At 41.4% G+C, this 17,353-nt stretch overlaps 1 protein-coding gene across 3 annotated transcripts; it reads left to right on the forward strand.

Annotated features, from left to right (window-relative positions):
- Window positions 1–755: 755 nt before the first annotated feature.
- LOC125881614 (zinc transporter ZIP12-like) lies at window positions 756–17,056 on the forward strand. Of its 3 annotated transcripts, none has more exons than XM_049564814.1 (13): window positions 756–977; window positions 1,475–2,032; window positions 2,637–2,966; window positions 3,044–3,251; window positions 4,903–5,054; window positions 5,215–5,386; window positions 7,439–7,611; window positions 7,737–7,892; window positions 8,092–8,169; window positions 11,205–11,277; window positions 11,413–11,571; window positions 11,668–11,855; window positions 13,872–16,555. In XM_049564814.1, exons 2-13 carry the CDS (start codon window positions 1,799–1,801, stop codon window positions 13,998–14,000), a joined length of 2,052 nt encoding a protein of 683 aa, XP_049420771.1. In that variant the 5' UTR covers window positions 756–977; window positions 1,475–1,798; the 3' UTR covers window positions 14,001–16,555. The 3 variants fall into 3 exon arrangements, with proteins under 3 accessions (XP_049420771.1, XP_049420770.1, XP_049420772.1); XM_049564813.1 differs by having other exon boundaries at window positions 1,746–2,032; XM_049564815.1 differs by lacking the exons at window positions 756–977; window positions 1,475–2,032; window positions 2,637–2,966; ... (1 more) ...; window positions 4,903–5,054; window positions 5,215–5,386 and having other exon boundaries at window positions 7,518–7,649; window positions 13,872–17,056.
- Window positions 17,057–17,353: the final 297 nt, after the last annotated feature.

A 17,353-nucleotide genomic window follows, 5' to 3' on the forward strand; every position in this document is an offset into this window, starting at 1 on the left:
TTGGAGAAACCTGACTTGTATGTTTACATCGAAAATCAGAAACAACACCAGAAACAAAATTTCGAATTGCAACAGCAGCAGGACAGCCCAAGTTGGCAGCTGAGCAGCGCCACTGGAACAACCTCATGAGGACCATGATTTTTTGTAAAAAAAAATGTCATGGCAATGAATCCAATAGTTGAGATATTTCAGTCTGAACCGAGGTGATGAAGTGACGAACCGACCAAGTGACAGATCAACATTAGCGATGCTATGAATCTTTAAAAAAAAGCAATAGTATATATATAATATTGTACACAACTACCCTGCAGCATCGTTCACTTCTGATTACAAACCTTACAATAAATAAATAATGTTTCCTTGTTTGTATTTTGCTGTGGTTCTGTGTCTCCTTACTGCTGATGTACTGCAGACTTTGGTTGGAATAACAGCATGAATTTAAAATGTTGCAGATACCTCCTCTTAATGAAAGCCATGTGTAGAATATGATTTAAAATTTAAACAAAGGCCAAAGATTTTTAGTTGTGAAAATATACATTCATAAAATTTTTCTGTAAATAAATTAAGGATAAATAGATCTGACCCAAACTGAGTAGAAGAGCAAACTATCAAGTGATGTGTCTGCAAATCTGCTTTTTCTAAGTGATGATTCATGCTCAGTTTCAAAATTTTTAAGTATTAGTCTGTCAGGCATCAGCCATTCAATCCCCCCCCCCTCCAGCGGCTGGCCACCCCCATCACCTAATATTGAAAATGAGGCAGCGTTCTCCATGGAAACCACAGCCCTCTGAGGCTGTCGCAGCTAATCCTCAGGAGCTTACTCAACTCTTACTTCTCCTAAGAGGGTTTTACCAGCAGCACCAATGCCCAAGAATTCTCCCCAAACAAGCTCTGGATCTTCCATTTATCCCAGCAGAGGAAGAAAACAAACCTAGATACAGCAGCTGAGAGGAGCAGAGGGGAGAACGGTTCATCCGGTAAGCCTTTTCATCTATTCTATCTCAGGTATTACTGTAGCTTTAGTTCTCTTATTGCTCGGTCGCTTTGACCTGCAGGGTGTATGGCGTGGGTGGATGTTGGAAAGTGTTTTTGCGAGAACGCTTGGCATGTTTTGCTCTGCATGTTTGATCCTTGATGACTCAGAGATCATAGAGAATAAAAATCCCTTTGACTTGAACGTCATCAGTGTTTCTATGCATCTGGGGCTCAACATACTACATGCACTCACTCACACCAGCCCCTGTCTTGTTCTTGAACAACTGATGCAGCTAAATAAGGAAACGTGTTCAATATTTAGACCATTATGAAAGCCTTCAGACTTTCTACTGAGTTACAAACTGAAGAGATGCAGCATTTCCAGCAACTACTCGTTTAAGATGCGGATCTCTGTTGTTGCTTAGCGTTAATAATAGCTTCTCCCTACTGCCTAGTTTTCCTCAATACTAATTATTTTCTCTGCCGTCTCCCCCTCCAGCCCCCTACTCCCTGCCCCTGTGCTCTCTCACTTGCCTGCACTAATCCTTTTGTTGTGGGCTGAGGGGCCCAGGCTTTGGCTGACCATTCGGCACTGTAAGGGCTGGTTCAGCTGAAGGGTGCCCTCCGAGCCCTCCTGTCCTCAACCAGATCCGGCGGACCTATCATTAACGCCTCTTCTTTTCTAGAAGCTTCCAGCTCTTTCCTCACCTTGATTTAAATATCTCTCTCACTTTGCTTGTTTGTATGCATCATCTTTTCGTTGTCTCAAGCTCTGAGCCAGTCCTGGGAGCTTGACGGGAGTCGGACAGCCTTAGGTAGGAACATGCACTTCAGGACCATTGCGCCCACTTTGCTGCTGCTTCTTTGTCTGCTGGTGGTGAGAGGGCAGGAGCGGGGGTACCTGCAGGGGGCTCTCAGGGCCTTGGATCTGCCCCTGGGTGCAGACGACAATGAGCCACGGCTCCACAAGAACCACACCGGGGTCCTGATCACCAAGCTCCTCCAGGTGGTACACTGTGCAGAGCAGACTGGAACCTCTCAGGACGGCTGTAACAAGGTAAGGGGTACACCTATCTTAATGCTGTCACACTACATAATAAACAGAGCCCTCTTACATCCATATGCTAAGCACTTATTATGTATTCATCCCATTCCTGCCTGCTTATTGCAAGAAATGTGCTTGTTATGGCTGGAATGTGAGTGAATGTGGAGGCTTAAGTCCTTGACCTCTATGGGGCATTCATGCTGAGTGGCTTTAGGCATCCCTCAGTTTGACATAATAAACTCCATAGAGTGGAGTTAGAGGTACTTCACATGCTTGTGCAGGCGGGCTGACAACAGGATTATATGTGTGTCAAGCCTTGGAAGTTAGATTTTAAAATTAAGAGAGAAACTTTTCTCTCTCACAAAGAATAGTGCTTCGCCTACACTCCTAACCTTCTATATTTTGTGTGTGGGTCTAATTGGGCACAAACAGCAGCACAAAGCTACCATTTTTCTGGGAAGCAGAGCACACAGTGTATGCAGGGAGAAAATAGGCCTTTCATGAAGCCGACTCTTCTTCCGAGGTCACTCGCTTTTCAATCAGTGCTCACACGATCTGATATTTAGTGACTTTGTCCTTACAATCTTTCTCTTCTTTCTCCCTGTTCTTGTTGCAGTGCCTGACACCAGATGTGGCTCTCTCTGTGCTGAAGCATGATGGGAAGGCTTACGTCACTGAGGAGGACTATCAGCGGATCTCTACTGTTCTGCTGTACTACATAATTAACCTGCAAGACCTGTGCGTGTCAAATGCTGCCTCTCCTTCCTCCTTTTCCTCATCCTCCTCCTCCTCTTTTGGGAACTATCAGTTCTACCTTTTGGCCCTAACCAGTCTACACCCAGCTGAGGATGACCACTTCCTGTCACCCGGTGAAACAGAGAGTATTCTGCAGGTCATCAACCAGCACTACGACCCCCCGGATAAAGACGCCTCATCTGATTTGCGAGTAAGGAATTTGTAGAGATTTATTTTGTCTCAACAGGTGCACATCCAAGTTTGATCATTTCACCTTTGATCCCACAGTGTTTTGATGCCGCTCGCCTCCTTGAAGATGTTGACGTAGAAGAAAAAGCAGGCGCTGGTGTGTTTTCTGTGCCTAAACTGGCCGCATCTATCATCAGCCACGTCCTGCAGGGCCACTGTTTCAAACGGAGGAACCTCCCATCTCCTGCTTTCTTCACTGAATACATCTTTCAATCCCTAAATCGCACAAGTGAGCTGCAGATAATGGGTAAGTTCAAGAGCTTAGTTGGCCTGTCATGCACATTCAAACAGAGTGACACTTGCTTTTGTATTCATGATAATGATCGTGTGATCCTCTGATGGTAGGGATGGGAATTAATAAGACTTTCTCGATAGCAATGCCATTATCAATTCTGCAAATCAGTCCCATTCTTATAGGTTTCCTTATTGATTCAATTTTCTGTGTGGGAGAAAAAAGTAGGCCTGTACAGGTTTTTGGTGTCAATGGCAACAGTGTTCTGTCGTCATCTAAAGTGGATGAAATGAGAGAATATTTGTAGAGCATTTGTTTTCATTTAGGTTTCCTTAGTCAAAGGAAAATCTGCTCTACCTGCCTGCTTGGTGCTGTTATTATAATGTAGGATATTTACCCTCGGTAAGGGATGTGCTGCTCGGTTGGGAAGCAGTGGTACTCATGGATTTTAAGCCAATGTTGCATAGAAAGATGTTTCAGCATATTGCTAGCGTTTCCACCCTTATTTGACATCATTATACAGACATTACAAGCATCAGTGTTATCATCTTTTCTTATAAAATAAAGCCAGGCTTTGGAACGCTTCTTTAACTCCACCATGACTTCTTGTTGTAAGTTTTCAGCAGCATTGACACAAGTTTGACATCATTGTTGTGCAAAAGCTGGGAGGCATACGATTTGGAGACACTGGAACTGGTTCTCGATTCCCATCCCTGTCTGCTGGTATATGGAGATTGCTCCCTGACCACAGCTATATTAAAAAGTACTGCAATCTGATTCTCTTTCTATATCTTGTTCAAACATACAAAAGTTTTTTGGTAGTTGGAGCAGCAGGAACAAGCTATAAACACTGACAAACTGTTAGCCAGCAGTTAAACATCCGACAGATACAAAGGAACATTATCAGTCCAATATTCACTCTCCTTTGAGCTCTGCTTTTGGTCTCCACCAACTCCTAATGGTACTATCTGACTCTTTAGCTGCTAAATGCTTCACTATATTACCAGCTAAATGCAATGTGTGCCTGCCTGCTGTTTGGTGCTCAGCAGGTAGTATAAAGTCGGTTAATCAGAGCTTTCCAACTAAAAATAGCTGCATGCTGCAAAAAAGACAATGAGAGCCATGAGAGTGAAACAAAACAGTAAAGGTGTCAGCTGGAAAATAATAAACAGAAAGAAGCTATGAATTCAAAGTTGGGTGATCTGTGGGTTCATCACTATAAACAACATCTTTAATATTACACAGTTATTTGGTCTACTGGTATTATAAAAATATTGATTACAGCAGCTTGAACTCAAATGACAAATGAGTCATCATGTATGAAAGAGCAACTAACCCTCCTGAAAGACTTCCATCAGTCGGGTTTTAAAAAAGAGAGGTTCTAAATATTGTGTCAATGACTTTCCATGCTGCTAAAAATAATACACAGTCATCTCTTATATAAAAAGAGTCAAATTCATTTTTAAATACTGGCAGGAAATGCTGGCCATCTGCAGGTACAAACCAATAACTCAGTGGTTACAGCCATTAATGATCAGTGTTGTATGTGAAGAGTTTTCTTTAATCTCATCTGCATAACATTTTATTTTCTCCAAACTCACACTGATTCACTCACTTTAATCTGACCTGGAGCATAGCATCATGACACAGTGATTTCTCTGCTTAGATTTAGAAGAGTTGCTTCATCAGTTGGGAGTGGGACAGGAAGCAGCGACGCACTCTCACCACAGAAAGAGGCGGAGTTCACAGAAAGGGGCCAGGCCTCCGCTGGATGGTTGTCAACATGAAAATGGTGGAATAAGCAGAGACTGGGCACAGGTGAGGCCGAGGCAAATGTTTATATTGCTTTAAAGGAGGATATTCTGAATCACAAGAAGCATGTCAACATTCCTGTAAACTGCATGAAGGTACTGTAAGGTTTGATCTGAAGTGTCCCCTACTCACCCACAAATTTGTCTCTACTTTTGAATCTAATCAGGTGTGTTTTTCAGCCAATCAGCTGGTGGATATTTTTGCTCTGAATCCCCATTTGCCGATTTCCAAGGAGCACTTCAGGCAAATGTGCCCAGCCATCATCCAGCAGTTGCTAGGCAATGCCTGTGAGTCTGCAGAGCAAAAGAGAAGAGGATCTCTGCCCACTGCTCTCGAGAGTAAGGCGTTTTACCTCATCAGCCTACAGTCACTAATAAATACATCAGATAATTAATGTGTAACTAAATCGAGCAGTCATTGTTTTGTGACTTTTTACTGAATCACAGAGGGCCTTTACCATTAAATAGTTGCTGTTAAAGGTTCTCAGTTGAACCACTAAATAAGAAAATAATGGAAAATTGATTTAATTTATTATAATTGATCCTTCACTAAGTCCGGTCCCCAGACGCAGACTGGCCAATCATATTGTCATCACTCTGGCTCAGACCAGGGTCTGACAACAACACAGCTGTGCTCCATTGACTCTAATGCAATCGTTTCAGATTTTCTTCATTTTCAGGCTGGTGTGCCTGGAGAGGTTGGAAAAAGATATACGTTTCTTCCCTGTTCCAAAACTAAAATTAAACCCTGAAAAGTGTAGGGTTAGCTAGCTAGCTACTGAAGATATAGCCCACTGAATGTATACGCATGCTGCTTTTGATTTTTAATGATAACAGTGAAAAAGGGTGACCCTGCTGTACAGGATCCAGTGAAGGGAAGCAGGGAAACTTTGCTGATGTTCAACTCACTGTGTGTCATCACAGTGTGTGCGGATGAATGTTGTTTGACTTCCCCTGGAGATCCCTGCCCGTCCAGAGGCGAGGTCTGCACACACTGAGATGCCACACAGCTTGTTCAATATCAGCAAAGTTTCCCTTTATATTCATTGTCTTTTGTCTCGATTGCCTTTAATGTGGTGGTTCAGTTTTACACTGTGATCTGTAGCCTGTAGTTCGGCTTTAGCTTCTAACTATCTTTGTCTTTTTAACCTGTTGTTGCTGCTGAGTCAGTTTGACATCCTGGATATATCCTTCAAACACAGCTGTGCTCCATTGACTCTAATGCAATCGTTTCAGATTTTCTTCATTTTCAGGCTGGTTTTGTGTATTTGGAGCTAAATGCTGTGCCTGGGGCACATCGTGTATTAATGATACTCGTTACCTGGAGAGGTTGGAAAAAGATATACGTTTCTTCCCTGTTCCAAAACTAAAATCAAACCCTGAAAAGTGTAGGTTATGAATTATTTGTATAAATTAGTGGCCTAAATAGACTTTTGTCTATGAAAAACAAGTCAGGTTCTTTGGTTTATTTGGTTTAAAGGAATACTTCGCCTCCTGAATGATCATTTGTGTATCAGTTACTCACACTGTGTTACCTTGAATTTGGGAGAACTTTGTTTTTCTTGCATGCCTCCACAGTGAACAAAATTCTTGATGAAGTAAAGTAAAAGGGGTCCATGTTTACAACATCAAAACTATATCAAAACATTAGCTCACAAACTCTCACACAACTCATGCAGTATATCCAAGTCTCATTTATCTAGTTGTATGTTCCCAAACTGACAGCCCTTTCCAACAGGAAACTGATATAAAGATGAAACGTATCTATGTTCTCTTCAAAGCCAGACTCCATTGACAAAAACAGTAATTTATCTCACTGAATATGGGAGCTGCTGGTCTACTGCTGCCGTGACCAGTTAGTTAGTTTGTGTTATTGTGTGACTTTGGTGAATCTGAATTAACCCTTTAAAACACCAAAGTCACACAATAACAAACTAACTAATTGATCGAGGCAGTGGTTGACCAGCAGCTCCCATGTTCAGGAAGGTAAAACTACTAATTTATCAATGGAGTCTGGCTTTGAAGAGAGTATAGTTGAGTTTCACTTTCAGTTTCCTGTCGGGAAGTGCTAAGCAATAAGACTGGAAAAATGAGACTTGGATTATACTGTAAGAGTTGTGTAAGAGTTTGTAAACAAATATTTTGATATAGTTTTGCTGTGGTAAATGTGGACCCCTATGACTTCAATTCATCAAAAATTGTGTCTGTTTCTGGATTCTTCGTTCACTGGAGGCATGTGAGAAAAATACATTTTTTCTTTTATGAATTCAACATAATACGGGGTGAGTAACTCATATACTAATTCTCATTTGGGGGTCAAGTATTCCTTTAATTGTTTGCACAATTCAAATATATAAAAAACTAAATGTGTCTAAACTCTCCTCCATGCAGAGTATGGCTACAGCACGGCTGCCGTCCTGCTCATCACGGTGGGCTCCATGCTCGGTATCTGCCTGATCTTCTTCAACTCCTGCCAGGAAACCTATACACTGATCCTGCAGCTGTTTGTGGGCCTGGCAGTGGGGACTCTCTCAGGAGATGCACTCCTGCACCTCATACCACAGGTATCGGACACAGAGCCACTGCACCACCCTCTGTAACTGTGAGTCAAGCGCCATATATGTATAAAGATACTCTCTGTTGACTGTGGAGTAATTGTCTAATGTTGTCCTCTCTGTCTCCTTTGGAGATCCTTGGACTCCATGATGCCGCTCACAGTCACGATGACGAACACTATACAGAGGAGAAGGAGTATCTGTGGAGGATTCTAGGCATGATCGCAGGGATCTACGGCTTTTTCCTTATTGAAAGAATCTTCTCCTTTTTTGTTCCCTCTCATGGCCATGTAAGAGTTACCCCTTATCAATTTAATGATTAGCAAAACACTCATCCCATAGTGTGTGAAGACAAGGGGCTGCATTTCTTTATCTAACCAGAGGTGGAACTTTTAGTTTTCCATGAACAAGCAAGTTTGTGCTTCGTCTGAACTTTTGCAGAGCTGATTATTGAGCTACAGTGGTCTCATGACTTTCTTTTGTCTGCAGGGTCATGGTGACCTTCCCTTAGAGCTCAACTGCAACGGCCAGTCACAGAGGGGCAAGTCCATATCCACCATACAGCTGGTGAGTCTCACCACTGCCAAGACTGAACTATTATGTTTTTCTAAGTTGTTCTTGGCAGGAAAACCTGATTCCTGTCATCATCCCTGTTATCTTGGTAGAGGAGGCACAGGGAGCATGACCAGACAGTTCCTGAAGGTTAAATTGCAAAATATTAAACAAGTATCAAGTGTCCAGAAGAGAGAGGAAAAACAAAAATATTAAGATATAAGGTGGAGTGCTTCTACATCAGTGGTTTCCAGCATTTTTTTGTTTGCTGATCATGTCAAATGAGCTCGAGCACCCCTTCACTAACACAAAAGTGTTCATTTCAAGTTTAACACCACTGATTACAGTTTTTTTTCAGTAGGTTGGGTCAAGTTTGCAGTTCTTTACCGTTACTTAAAATGGCAGAAACTGAATATTTCAACCATTTCGCAGTGTGTTAAAACTTCTCTGTTTCTTTGCTACTGCAAATGGTTTTGACAAAATTTCACACATGTTGTGCCCAGGTATTATAACCAACTTAGCCTGGGGGAGGCATGTCCTGTGGTGTAAGGTAGTTGACAGGCCCCAGTGCATGCTATTATGGCAGGCCCTAATACACACTAGTTATGACACGCACAAACACACACACACACACACACCATTGGGTGTATATATATTTGAAAATGAAAAGTAGCTTATCTAATGCTAGGAAGAGCCTACCTAATATCTACTAGGCTAGCTATTAGCTAATTTACCATAACCATTTATAGGCCAGCTATCCACCTGGTAGCAACCATGTTGTTGTTGTCATTATGCATCCGACCTTTACGGCAGACTCTATTGTCTTTTTACTGTTATTTTTATTAATGTTTATAATTCTTGATAGACATTGCTGCTACTTATTTGTTTTATGGACTTTTTCATCACATTATTGCAATTGCTATTATATATTTGTATCCATGCAGCCCACTGAATGTGAACTCATGGCATTGCTGTAAAAGAGCTTAATGCTCTATCAGTTTTTCCTGAATAAACAATGGTTGTTGATAATGATGATGACAATTAAACCCAATTTGTAGCCTAGTGAGCCCACTATAATACCTGTATTACTTATCATGAAATTTATATCTAACACAATAGCCTAGCTAATGTTAGAATTATTCAGGACTGTCACAAACTGGCTCAAGTAGGGAGTCCTCACAGAAGATATAGTTAAAACAACCAGAATATATTAAATTAAGACTGACTTAAATAAATGTGTGTAGGTCAGCATTGTCAGTAATGAAAGCCATGCATGGATGTGTGTCAGGTGTGCTGCAGAGGTGTTGAAGGTGCAAAACCAAAAAGCAATGATGCAGGGTGAACGTCTGCCGTAGGAAGGGAGAGAGCAAGTGAAAACAGGAGGCATCTTTTATAGTCTGGAAGGTCCAGGTGAGCTTAATCAAGGCAGAGACCCTCCAATATCAGCCAGCTGCCTGATGAGGTTCGCTGGAACATCCTACAAGACAGCACTGACGTTATATTGAGCTTGCTACCCACGTTACCTGCTGCATGGTTGCTGACGCACCACTTAGGGTAGCATTGATGCTGATACCAGCTGAACTGCTGCATTGCTGCTAGGAGGAGGGTTGTGATGATGATGTCAGTTTGTTAGCTGGAGGCTAGTCTAAGTGGGTGGAAGTTTGCTGCAGAGATCAGCCTCTCATTGGGCGGAACGAGCCACCTGCTGAAGTCCCGCCCTACCACCTCCGGTTGTGTAGCAGTTTTCAACCGTTTTCAACACGTCCTTTACTAACTTTTGCGGTGTTTGATCTTGTGGAGATGTAGCCATTTTTCTGCCATGGTTTGCGTCCTGTAGGTGATATTTTTGTGGGCGTGTTACACCAAAACCTGTTTTCCCCCCGCCAATATTTTTGCAAGCGCAACGTTGCTGTGGCACCGCCCAGAACGATTGTGATTGGTTGAAAGAAGTACAAGCAGCCGGGGCGTTTTTTTTCTCCAATCTCAAAGTGAGAGTCGGCCCAGCCAGACCTTTCTTTTCTTGAGAAACTAGAAATAAAAAGTTGCAGTGCTCCAAGCAAACTTGCATAAAGTGCTTCTCATTCACAAAAGGGTAAAGTCGACAAAAGTCAAAAATAAGGACAGTAGCGAGAGATCTGCTGCATCAACGCTCACCGCCCACGCAGCATCACATTCATTATCTTCCTCTTAAAAACAAATATGTGTGTTTCTTTTGATCAAATCAGGACAACACTGTGCTCCATTACTGTCAAACACAAAAGTTTATTTCCTACTTGGTGCAACAAAGCTTCCTTTGCTCCAAAATAACAAGAAACAGCTTGTGTCAGTTAACACATTGTTTAAATATTGTGTTTAGCGTGCTGTGCCACTGTGGAATTATTAAAATCAATGCATTTTCATTCGCCCTTCTGATGCTTCACTCCCACACTACTCCTCCAGCCGAGCAACAAGAAAGCACTAATGCACTTGTTAGAAACAAGTTCTGCTAGAGGGCACTGTTGACAGTCAATTACAGCACAATTTTGAATATTCTTTTTGTTTGCACACATATACAGCGTAAAACCAGATAATAGAAGTAAAAAAGATTTAACATTGGCTCATCTCTCAAATAACACACATACTGTTTTATCAAGGACAGTATGCATCCACTGAATCCATGTTCACATAAAAAAAAACAGACTGGAATTCACTTAAATCAATTGTCCTGCACTGCCTTTATATAACAGGCAATGAAGCGTGGTGTGGGAGGGAGAGAAGGAACAGGACATGTAGGATGTTGGAGAATGAGATGTATTGAATCATTCAGAAAGCACTCCATGCTTGTGATGAATACGTACTTCAAAACTAGAACATTTTGGACACAGAGACTGGTCACTCACGTGGAAAAGGAAACTACTCTCCAACAATCCTAGTTGTTATATAAAAATATCTTGTTTTGGTGAGTTGTCTCATCCGGCTCCAGCTTAATTTAACTTTACAGTTTTTAGTTAATCAGTTTGGAGTCAAAGGTTTAAAAATCTGTGCTGTAAATAACTTTCTGTATCCTGCAGGGACCAGTGGATGACTTGGAGTGTGCAGAAGTATCTCCTGAGCATGTCGACACAAGGAGGCCTTCACATCAGAGTAAGCTCCTTCAACATGAGCCGCACAACAGAGCCGAATGTGATGTACTTTGTAATTAGTCGCCTGGCATGACAGAGTGATTGTCACGGTCTGAGGATGAGCTTTAACGACACAGACTCCCTTTTGTGTTCCCAGGACAAGGGGTTCCTCTGCTGGCTGTGATGGTAATCGTGGGAGACAGCCTTCATAACTTTGCGGATGGCCTGGTTGTCGGGGCAGCCTTCTCCTCTTCAGCCGAGACCGGCATGGCGACCACCGTGGCCATCCTGTGCCACGAGATACCGCACGAGATGGGTGAGAGGTCACTTTGGGAACGCTTTTGTTGTTTTTTTGGCCAAGGCCAGGAAACACTCTGCTTGACTTATCTTTTTTCTGCTCTCTGTCTCACAGGGGACTTTGCAGTGTTGTTGAGCTCTGGACTCTCAGTGAAGACTGCTGTGCTAATGAACTTTCTCAGCGCTCTGACGGCCTTCATGGGCCTCTACATTGGACTGTTTGTTTCCTCTGATATGGAAGTGCAGCAGTGGATCTTTGCTGTTACTGCTGGGATTTTCCTCTATCTGTCACTGGTAGAAATGGTAAGAGAGCCTTATTAAAGGGTGGGGCTGGTGATACTCCACATTTCTGTTAGTGTCAACAAATCTCCCCCAAGCACAAAGACAACAATTAATTGATTCTGATACAGTTTGTTCGTCTGCCCCACAAGCCTCATTTCCACAACTGCAGTTCACCATACATAGATGTAGAAAAGCCCTCAAACAGACTTGGCATATCGATACTTCTGCAGCTTCACCGCTCATTAGACCTGTCAATGTGAAATATGGCACAGAAAGTGCAATTTCACTGGCACCAGAGCAGCTGTCATTGCTCACAGCTGTGGATATTTGTAGCATCTGTACCACTGATTCCATGTCTCAACTCATATTCCAGCATCCTCCTAATTATTTCACTCACAGCTATCTCAGCTAAAACTGTGCAACAACAATGGAGTTCTCTGTGCGTTTTTTCAGCCACCAGGTGCAATTTCGCAGGAGAATGAAGCCTTGATTTACAGCACGAAGGAAGTGTGTCAACCATAGTACAACTAAAACAGGAAGAGGACAGCGCTTTTGTTTTCCCTGGTAGCTATCGGTAGCTATCCCCAGAATGGAAAATGGAACGGATCCTGTCTTTCTGGGGGATGCTAGACTACAGGACAATGGAAAGCAACACAGCTGTCTTTGCGACAGTGACGCCAACATTGGTATATAACGTTCTCACTGTGGCAGTCGGACTCCACAGGACACATTTAGGTGTCTCAACTAAGATTGCCTGAAAACTAGTCAGAAACTAGAGTTACAGCTTCAAGGTTGTATACCTCCATGAACCAGACAGGCTGAACTTACAGTTTACACCCTCGTCTGTGAAAACATAGATGCTTCACACACATATTCCCCCGGTGGCACAGAAGATCTGTACAATCAGCACAATTTCAAGATTAGTGTCACCAGTTCAGTATCTGACCAAATGTCGCCCCTTCTGTTCCTGAGATATGATGTTGAATAATGGCCAGAAAAGTGTTTTTGCAGAACATTATGATGTCACAGTGAAGATGACCTTTGACATTTTGGACATAAAATGTCATCACATTTTATCCTTTTAGACATTTGTGTCATGACTAGCATGTGAACTCTTGAGTAATGGCCAAAAACATGTTTTGTGAGGTCACAGTGACCTTGACCTTTGACCACCAAATTCTAATCAGTTTACTTTTCAGTTCAAGAGAACATTTGTGCCAAATTTGAAGAAATTCCCTCTAGGTGTTCTTGAGACATGGCTTTCACGAGAATGAGACGAATGCAAGGTCACAGTGACGTTGATCTTTGACCACCAAATTCTGATCAGATCATTCTTGAGTCCAAGTGGACATTTGTGCCAAATTCAAAAAATTCCCTCATGGGGTTCTTGAGATATTGCGACCACAAGCATGGGATAGACAAAAGGACGGATGGATGGTCAACCTGAAAGCATAATGCACCTGGCCATAGCTATCGCCGATGCAGAGGCAAAAAAAGCCAATAAAAAGCTCTAAGTAAAATTGTTTTAAATGTCCAGTAACTGCCACTCGTAATAGCCAAATGTTACAAGCCTTACTGGCCACTGAAAGAAATAATAGAAGATAAAATATTATTAAAGGGTATGCTCTACTGTGGGGTTACTTAAGCCCATATGATAGGGTGGCAGAAATACATCTACTCTGCATGAGAACATCACATGTGTAATTATATTAATACAGTCCCCAATAAATACACTGTTTACTCTGTTTGAATAATGTTTGCTAAAACTACAATCTCCAGCCAATAAGAAAAATTTAACTATATTCTGTATGTGTGACTGTTTTTTAAGATCTTCAGTAGGAACAAAGGGACAGAGAGCAGTTAAGTATTAAAAGACGGACGGCCACATCATTGATTTTATCATGGGGTTTCTTGACAGTAACAAAAATATGGAATAGTGTCAGCCTTTTCTTTAAAGAAGAATTCTCTCTATAACCAATATTTCCATAAAAACGGTTACTAACTTTGTTGTACTCTACATATCTGTCTATCTTTCAGCTTCCAGAGATGAGTCGAGTGAAGACGGATAGACCGTGTCTCATGTTCTTCCTACAGAACCTTGGTCTGTTGATGGGTTGGGCCTGTCTTCTGCTCCTTGCACTCTTTGAACATGAACTCACATTCTAATGCAGTGTACGTGACGTATATCTCTTCACGCAGGGTTGAGCTGAAAACAAACTTGTTTTCTAGTGTTTTTTGACTTGAACGTGTTAGTGTGTGCAACCAGGGTGTTTAACTCATTATTGGTCAACGAGTGAGTATTTCATGATGTTATAGTCTCAGCACTGGATGGTAAATGTACGTTAGCTGTATGATGAATCCTCCTTTTTTTTATACTTGATGATTTATTTTTCTATGTTAGGTCTCTGGACGTTGAATAGTTTAAACTCTAATGACCTTATTTGGCAGATTCAGGTACAGTTGTGCATATCTGTTGTTCTGTGAAATATCTACATCGCCTCAGACAATCAAATCATTTGATTTTGGAGCCATGACTCACAAGCAAAATATAAAGTATTGTAAATCTACTTCACTACACCAGTGTCTTTATACTAAGAGGGAAATGTGTAATTTAAAAAGTCATCAAGTTGTATAATAACGCTTTATTTTACAGGCTTGTAATTTCTGCATAATTTCCAAGTATTTGCTCAGAAGTTTCCTGATAACGACAGCAGAGACAAGTGTTCTTTTAATACACTTCCAATTAATTAATTCTAATTATATGGTGATTTATTACTGTACTTCCACAAATTGGAAGATACACAGAGGACACATTTTAAGAAGGTATAATGATTTTAGTCTTTCATTCAGAGGTCTCACACATTTCTACCAATACATTTTCAAAACTTTTTCGTAGCTTTTCCATAATATTTTACCTCATTTCCATGGATTTATTGAACTGGTTTGAATAAGTAGGCCTATAGAGACAGTGCGCAGTGCATCATACATACAAACCATACTCACTGGAGGGTAAAACTATTGGTGCAATAATATAGACCCTTTCATGGCCAATGTCAGTGACTTCAGTTGGTTAGCTGGAGGCAAAACATGACTCACCACCACAGAGCTGTAGGCTACACAGGTCTTACACTAAAATGAGAGCCCTGTTGGTTGAAGAAGAGCGTTATATTTCTACATGAATTGATGGTCAAGTTAATCACATATTCACTCAACTCGATGCTCTGCTGCTCTGTCTCCCCAGATAGAGTGCTGAGAGTGCGCTCTGACACTCTGAAAGTGCGGTGCTCTGGATAACAGAACGGTACATTCAGACGGCGTTACAAATTTACGAATGGTCCAGTTTGTGCCAGAGTGCACTCCAACACTCAGGATGAGTATTTCTGAAGGCACCACTCGTATCACCTTCCACCACTGTCTAAAACAAGCCAAACAGAACTAGCTAGCTAGCGCTGGCTAATGTCTATGGAGAATTGTTTTGCCTCCAGCCAAGCCACACCCACCAAAAAACATTATACTGTTCAGGAACAGTAAAAGGTTCTACACAACCAATGCTAACAAAATGCCTGTAGCTAGCTAAAAACATTATATATCATCGTATCAGAGGAGTATTTTAGCACCTTATGTCAACCAGAGAGAAAAAGTTGCATTAATAAACTCAGTATTGTCAGTTTATCTTAGAGTCTGCCTGTTCTTACCTTGGTTATCTTGGAGAAATACCTGAGCAGCCAATAGTGACATCCTTTGATATTTAAAAGTATTTGAATCACCAGATGAGATCATAATTTAACATAACGAAGATCGAAACCAGGCATTAAAAACTTTAGTTAGCTTCATCCTCTCTGGTCTAAATAGCATGGTGCTTGTTGCACGTAGATGTACTGACTGTCAGGATCCCACAATTTTTACATATGTTCCTGCTGATGCCTCACGTCTTGGTGCTTAAAAGCTCAGTTTTCGGTTCATCAGCTTGTGTAGTCATGGATTCTTTGCCATGGTGGTAGAGCATCCCACTGCAAAGTAGCTTTAAGGCATTTTTGTGTTGATTGCTAACAGACATATAAGACAAGGAGGCACCTTCAGGAGAACGATGAGCTGTTGGGGGCAAGACGTATATGTGCTCTGTCTCCACGTAGAGACACAGCCAAACTTTACCCTTGTTAGACATTCCAGCCAGCGACTAGCTGCATTTGGCAACAGACCAGGCTGGTACATACATGTACTTCACAAAGCCTTAGTTAACATGCTACACATAAGCTTTTCTGCATATTCCTGTATCTCTCCTGATGTGACAGTGTGATTTTTTGACCCAAAAGGGGGTGCAACCTGGCAATGGTGCTATGGTCTGGTCTATGTGTATCACGCTATGTTAGAAATTTGTGGGGTGCTGCTTCGTAGGATATTATATGAACTGTCGTATGAGGATATGTTGCATAGCACAGCACTAGATTTTAAATTAGTAATACAGGGAAGGTATCTCGCCTAACATTAAACATATTTTGGGATTTTAATAAACATATTTTAAACAACAGTCAAAACAATGCATATTCAAAACTTTTCAGAAACATTCTGTAAATTCCTAACAATTTCCAGGCCTTGAAATGTTTTTTTTTAATTTCATAGCTCTTCCAGGAATTTCATGACAGTGGGAACCCTGTTCATTAGACCCACTTTGTCTGGTGAATACCCATGTCTTTCAAAGTCAGCACCCCTTTCATTTTGAGAAAAATCTGTATGTTTATGATTATATGTCCCAAATTATAAAGTGCTTTTCAGGAAAATTGTGAGAGAAAAACTATTACAAAATGACAGACCCATAAATTAAAACATTACCTCGATTTAAAAGTATAAATATTGAAAATCTGCATGTATAAATGAAAAACTTGTATATTAGGTGTAAAAAAAGGACTCATGTCTCTTTGTGAGACATAAGCTGCCCTAAAAACATTTATTTTCTAAAGCCCCGTTTAGAGACAGATTGCTCTCTTTCAGCTTCTCATCTCAGAGGCATTGTTCTTTGTTTTTGAGGCCTCTCTGTGATCCAATATGAGGGCACTTCCACCCACCTGAGCCACTTGTTCTCTTCATCCACCAACCTGGATGACTAATGCTCGCTGTTCAAGACAGAAACTCCGGAGCGATCCGGCCCACACAGCACACACGCTTTTTACCGGCCGGAGTGGGCCTGCAGAAGGAGGTGGAGGAAGGAGAGAATATGAGGAATACATCAACACAATGAGATAAATGAAACACAGTAAATGAACTTATTTGTACATAAAATTGGATTTGTGATACTGAACGAATGAGTGGGCTTAGGAGAAGATTTTCCTCTTTTTAATCAGCTTGCTGTGATTAAATTCTGGTGCTCTCAGCGTCAACATATTTCTGTAAAATCTGAACAAACATCTGTCAAACATTTTCCTTATTTGCGTCAGGGATTAGTTTCATTGCGCATTTTGCATAGTGATTATGTTAATTTGCCATTCCGAGCTTACTATCAAAGTGCAAAGTCAGTGGTGTTG

Source organism: Epinephelus fuscoguttatus, linkage group LG21 (genome assembly GCF_011397635.1).
Source record: "Epinephelus fuscoguttatus linkage group LG21, E.fuscoguttatus.final_Chr_v1".
NCBI classification, from domain to species: domain Eukaryota; kingdom Metazoa; phylum Chordata; class Actinopteri; order Perciformes; family Serranidae; genus Epinephelus; species Epinephelus fuscoguttatus.